Source organism: Mus caroli, unplaced genomic scaffold (assembly GCF_978045245.1).
Source record: "Mus caroli unplaced genomic scaffold, Mus_caroli_1 scaffold_19, whole genome shotgun sequence".
Lineage (NCBI taxonomy): Eukaryota > Metazoa > Chordata > Mammalia > Rodentia > Muridae > Mus > Mus caroli.
Genome location: NW_028227274.1, coordinates 9288742 through 9295396, shown reverse-complemented (window position 1 = coordinate 9295396; position 6655 = coordinate 9288742). Strand labels below are relative to the sequence as shown.

General features: G+C 44.9%; 1 protein-coding gene across 7 annotated transcripts in view; it reads left to right on the top strand.

The window, feature by feature from the left end:
- Positions 1-5820: 5820 nt before the first annotated feature.
- Positions 5821-6655, top strand: part of Slc35d4 (solute carrier family 35 member D4) — a 139853-nt gene continuing 139018 nt past the window's right edge. For all 7 annotated transcript variants that reach the window (XM_085833709.1, XM_085833712.1, XM_085833708.1 and 4 more), the window contains exon 1: positions 5821-5976. In XM_085833709.1, coding sequence (XP_085689835.1) covers positions 5905-5976 — 72 coding nt within the window. In that variant the 5' untranslated portion in view covers positions 5821-5904. The remainder of the gene's footprint in view (positions 5977-6655) is intronic.

Here is a 6655-nt window from a genome sequence, read left to right as displayed (position 1 = left end):
TTAACACATGAGCTTTGTGGGGGTTGTTAGGATCAAATCACAAGAGCTAAGATTAAACAAAAACAAAAACCTCAGAGTTGGTTGTTATGACAAAAAAAAAGAAATAGCAAGAGCTGAGATGGCATTAAAAGCAGAGTGTGATGCTTCTAGTTTGCATACCAGAAAGATATTTCTGACAGCTGTCTGATGGGTGATTGCAGTGGCTTACCCACTGCAATCCTATCCTGACAGTCAGTTAGGGAGGGTTGCAGAGACTTGCCTTGACACATGTTTTGAATGTGTTGCCATCTGTGTAATTTCAAGTCATAGGTATTTTAACAGGTTTCTGTCAGGTGACTGCATATTCCAACTCGGATCTTTCTTTTATTTCCAAGATGTTAGTTTGGGGTTGGGGTACAGATGTTGGTAGTGTATTACGTAAGAGGTTTAGGATGAGCAAATGCAGTATATTCTTGAATAAAAGGAAACCACAGCGAAGTAAAAGTGAGAGGAGCATGGGATACTGACAGAACCAGGACAAAGGATCAGGCATTTAGACCTGAAGATGCAATGGAGTCTTTGAATGGGGTCGTGCCTGTTTAGTTATGGAACAAAGGAAGCATGACAAGTAAGGGCTTCCTGCAGCTTCTGCTTTCCCTCTGCTGAAGAGCCCAGTGGTGCTCAGCTGAGAGAAAACAGTCAACACATTTCTAGTGTCAGAACTTGGGATCAGCACACTCTCTGGTCTCCAAAGAAAACATAAATAAGGCTCTTTGGTATTTTAATGTTGAAATGAATTTAAGTCTGTTTTGCTTTTGAAAGACAGTTGCTGTTAGGTACCTTTACAATGAATCTCCCCACAAGGTTTAAAAATTAGGCAAACTTTGAAATTTTTAGTAGTGTTTAAAAACTAAGTAACAAACAAATCTGAACTGGTTTACTTATTTCTCTTATACAGAGTTTCCTTTTGCAAACGAAGTTATGAGGTGGCCTGTGTGAGAGATTTGAGGATAACAAATCCTGCCCTAAGCAAGCCTAGCTCACTTGTTGTGTTTAACATCCTCATTTGGGAAAACACACATTATCTCTGGGAGCTTTTGTGGCCTTGTCAGTTGTATTGAGGTTTCTTGTCAGTCACCAGGGAGTCCTCTGTCTCTTACCTCCCACAGCTGGAGTTACAGTGGCCCACCATGCCCACCTGGCATTTACGTGGGTGGAGATCTAGACTCCAGACCTCATGCTTGCACAGGGAGTGCTTCAACTGCTGAACCATCTGTCCAGCCCTGCAGGATTTTCTTTAATAAATATTTCCCGTGTCTGTTCTGGTATGCTAAATACTTTTACCCTCATGCCCTCAGCTTGGCACACTGTTTCCAGTCCGGAAGCACCCAGAACAAAATAAATGAGGTGAGAGTGGTCCTGGACCTGTTGTTGTTATCCCCTCTCACCTAAACAGGGTTTCTCTGTGTAGCTCTGGCTGTCCTGGAACTCATTCTGTAGAGCAGGATAGCCCCAGACTCAGAACTCTGCCTGCCTTTGCCTCCTGAGTGCCAGGATCAAAGGCATTCACCACCACTGCCCTGCAGGGCTTTGGCTTTTTTGTTATTGATTTAACAGGTTTTAAAATTTTTTTATTGGAGAAATGGCACAGTGGTTAAAAGCACTGACTGCTCTTCCAGAGGTCCTGAGTTCAATTTCCAGCAACCACATAGTGGCTCACAGTCAACTTTCATAGAATCCAATACCCTCTTCTGGTGTGTCTGAAGACAGCAACAGTGTACTCATATGAATAAAATAATTCTAAAGATAACCAATTTTATACATTCATTTGTTTGTTTATTGTGGTGTGGCACTCACATGTGCCATACAGTCATGTGTATGTAGGCCAGGCTTGGTGGCAGGTGCCACTGAGCTATATGAAGGACCCTTAATTGTTGTTTGTGTGTGTGTGTGTGTGTGTGTGTGTGTGTATTCCTTTCACCTAGATTCAGAATTATACACAGTCCCTTTAAAATGCAAGTAGAACTGAAAGTTGGAATTCTGGTTTCTTCGAAAAACACAGAACTATCATAAGAATCTGTTCATATGTTTTTGTTTTAATCCCAGGTGTGGGGTGTGGGGAAGATGACTATGATTTGCCTTGTGCTCTAGCAGGGATGTGATTTTGCCAGCAGCGGATAGTTTCTGTGATTGCATGAAATTTGGAATTCTGTGGACTTTTCAGAGGGTATATAAATGCTATGACCCCAGCAGAGGTAAGCTGGTGGTTGGTTGCTGTTGTTAAGTAGTCATGGGCAAAGAAGAAACAATAGAAGAAGAAATTAGATGCCTGATTGTGAATAACAAACTTATTTCAAGAAACTTGCCACCCAAATCGGCAGTAAGTGGTCTAAGGAACATCGCCCCTTCCCTTTCTATCCTTGTTTCTCTCCTATCCAGTGTTAGAGGCTGAAGGGGTGGAAAGTGGGTGGAGAAGGGTGGAAGGAAAAAGAACCACAAAGTGGCCAAAGACCAGTAACAAGTATGTTTCTAGAGAAGGTTAGCTAAAAGGAGGGGAGAACAGGCAACATTACTCACTAGGCTGGGGCTGGGAAGGAAGGGGAGGGAAGGAGAGGCTCCCGAGCCTAGGCCTTGTTTCTTCTCTGCTTCCAGACACATTCTGCTCTGTCAAGCCCACTCAGCCAGGAAGAACTGAGCCCAAATCAGTCTTTAAGTTGCTTTTCCCAGCAGTTTGTTACACAAATGAACAAGCTAACTAAAGTTGGTGACGGTAAGTTATCATCCACACCAGTAGGCCTGTAGAAATGCAAGCCCAAATCAGAAGTGTTCAGACAAAGCCTGAATCTGCCCTCATTCTAGTCCTCAGCCATACCCAGTCCCCAGAGACAGTAGTGGTGAGTGTCTGGATCAGACTGGACTTGAAGCTTGCTTGATTCTTGGCTTTCCTTTTATTATTTATTATTTCTTTTTTCTAGTGCTAGTGAATTTTTTTAAATTTATTTATTTATTATTATATGTAAGCACACTGTAGCTGTTTCAGACACTCCAGAAGAGGGAGTCAGATCTTGTTACGGATGGTTATGAGCCACCATGTGGTTGCTGGGATTTGAACTCCGGACCTTTGGAAGAGCAGTCGGGTGCTCTTACCCACTGAGCCATCTCTCCAGCCCGTGAATTTTTAAAATTGTGTATCAATAAACTATCCTTGCTTACTGAGATCAGAGTTTTCATGGTTTGAGTGATGATCCCTTGTGGGAAGCCACACGTGCCGTTGCAGGGTGGGACTGGCTACCGCTAGCTACCACGCATACATAGGCAGTAAAGTTTTTTTTGCCAAGATGAGGTTTTGAGAATTTACCAATCAGATGAGAGACAATTTAACCAATCAGATGAAAGACAATTTAACCAATCAGATGTAGACATGCAAATGAGGTGGTAAACATAACCCATGCATAACCAATCCAGGTGTGAGACACGCCTCTCCTAGGCCTATATAAGCAGCACCAGTTCTGGGCTTGGGGTCTCTTCGCCTCTGCAATCAAGCTCTCCCAATAAACGTGTGCAGAAGGATCCTGTTGCAGGTCGTTCTTGCTGGCGAGTCGGGCGCGCAAGAATTCCTAGTCCCCACAACTGATAAAAACAATTACAAGGAGAAAGGTTGGCTCTGCCTCACAATTTAGGGGTCCAGCCGCTCCTGGTGGAGAAGCCAAGGCAACGGGAGCATGGAGTAGCTGGGCATGTCATGTCCACAGCAGAAACAGACCGCTGCCAATGAACCGTCCTGAACCCCAGGAAAAGAATGGGGCCTTCACATGGGGTGGCACCTCCCACTTCTGTAAACGTATCTTTGTTTGCTGCTTTCTGCTAACATTCACCTAGTCCTGGAAACTTCTAGCCTCCATACAACTTTGTCTAGTCCTAGAATGTCTTCAGCCTCTGAGACGATTTACAGCCGAATCAGCTCACCGTTATTAGCTCTTCCTGAACTCTGGCTGGCTGATCAACTCAGCTACTGTGGCTCAAACTCTTCTCCATGCTGGCTGATTTAAACTGGCTTTTTTCAGTTTCTGACTGACTTTGCTTGACCTCATACTAACTTTAGCAATCTGTTCTAATCTTCAGGCTCCTCCTTATTCTCTGGCTCATTCTGTCTTCACCTGTGTCTGACTGGCTCTCTCTGCAACCTGTCTGTCTATGACTGTCCCAGTGAGAGTGCTTCTCTCCTCTCTCTGCACTGCCTCCTCAAATAACTGCCCCTTCCTTTCTGCTCTCGTGAGAGTAGGGCCTATCCTATTCTGTCAAGTCTTTCTCTGTCTCAACACTTTGTTTGACACTCAATTACACATCACTTTCAAATACAGGGGCTTCCTTCTATAACTAACTTTACCTTCATTGTTTAGGGTTAGAGGTGTATATTAAGGTGTTAACTGTATTCCAGCCAGAGGGACTAAACCTGTGCACTAAGGCTGAGCCACACCACAACGAGAAACAGGCTTTTTCAGTAAACACCACAATCTTGGGGTTCACAATGTGATTCTGCAACACACTTCAGTTAGTGTAATCAAAATCATCCCCACAGACATTTCCAGAGACCCAGCTCCCAATTGATTGTAGATTCTGTCAAATTGACAATACTACATTTTTACACATTTTTAATAGCATCATTCGATATTAAACCTCATAAATATGAATAAATTTTAAAGATATTTTATTCCTTTAAAGTTTCATGTGTATACAGGTGTACTTGACCCTGTCCACCACTGTTCTCCCATTCCTCCCAGGCACCTCTTCTGTCCCTGCTTAGACTTTCATATCCTTTCTGTCTTCTTTTCTCTGGAACCCCAGATTCCACTTGGTGGTGCTTGCTGCCGCACTGACCGATTCCCGTGTTGGCCTGATCTTCCTGTGCAGGTTGTATGTTGGTAACCATAGCTGCAGTGGGCTCATGAGTGCAGATAGTTGTCGTGTCCAGAAGCCAGCATGTCATCTCACCTTTCCCTTCTCGCTCAACCATACACCATTTCCACCCTATCTGCTTCGGTGTTCTATGAGCCGGGACAATTAAGTAGGAGCCAACCTGACGAACCCATTGCTTCAGTGTACAAAGTTTGGGAAAAAAACAAAACAAAGAGGGAATATCAAAACTTTATCAAGGCCAGTATTTTCTGGCAATGAATTTAAATATTTTGGTTGCATAGATTTTTCACACACTTTGTGTTTTGTTTTGTTTTTTCTTTTCGAGATAGGGTCTCACTGTGTAGCCCTGGCTAACCTGAAACAAGGTGTGTGGACCAGGCAGGCCTTGGACTCACAGACTCTGCCTGCCTCTGTCTCCCACAAGCTGGGACTAAAGGCCATGCACCACCACGCCCTTAAAAAGGAAATATTTTGTGAAGTCTTTTGAAATGGTGAGGGCATCTTAAAATTCCATCCATATGTCATTGGATTTACTTCTTCACATTTCATCCTGTTTGAAGATTTCGATCTAGACTGGGCTCAATTTGGAAAGCACCTTTTATGAAAACATGAGGACCTGGGTTATGGTCCTCAACACTACAGGAAAAAGTGGGTGTGTGCAGGCTTCGGTAAAGCCTATGGCATTTTCATCCAGCCATTCAGCAATAGCTATGGCTATTTTTCTTCAAACCATAAAGGAAGGCTATGGCATCTTCCGTAACGTGTTTACTTTCTCTTCCACCATTTCCTACCACTGGCAGCCAGAGAGGACTCGGGTCCTGCTACCCAGAAGACGCCCCTCCAGCAGAAACGCTTGGAGCCCTCGAGTGTGTGGCCCCTTTAAGGAGGCGGGCGCCCGGGCGAGTGGCCCCCTGATTGGCTGAGCAGAGTGTCGTGTCAGGGCGGCGGAGACCGAGGTGGCTGGCTGGGCTCTGCATCCTGTCCCCGGGAAGCCGGGAGAGCTGACAGATGAACGTGAGGCGGTCCCTGCTCGGCCTCACCTTTTGCACCTGTTATCTGGCTTCTCACCTCACCAACAAGGTGAGCAGGCGTGCGGGCGCGACTGCGCGTGGGCTGCGAGCCGTGCGGTCTGCGTTCCAGAAGCTGCCCGGGGCTGGCTGGTCTCGATGCGGATGTCGAGGAAACGGACCATGAGAGGAAGCACTCTGAGTCCACTTCCCGGAACTTTGTCTTGGACTGGGAGGATCATATAGAGGAGGCTGGGGACGTGGCCTGACTGCGAGCACAAAGCCCAGGGTTCCATCCACGGCACTCACCTAAACTCTCAGACCTTGGGAAGTGGAAGTAGGAGGACTCGGGGTTCAAGGTCATCCTCTGCTACATCAAGAGTTGGAGGCCAGCTTGGGGTACTTGAAACCCTGTCTCAAGTAGATGAATACAAATATACGCAAATAAACAGAAAACAAGCAGTTGCCCCTTTTGTTTCTTCCCCAGGACCCAAAGTTTCAGAGCAGTGGAAAGATGAATTTCTTAGCCCTTACCTCATTGATGGATTCATTAAGTCTTTATCTCCGTTCCAAGCATTTCCAATATACCGGAGGTTTTTTGTTTGCTTGTTTGTTTGTTTTTGTGGTTTAAAATCTTGGTGAGGCAGAAACTGTCATATTTTGATAGGAGTGGGAAGTTGCTTTGAGTTTAAGATTTATTTTTATTTTATGTGTATGGTTGTTTTTCTAGTAGTTTGTCTGTGCAGCATATG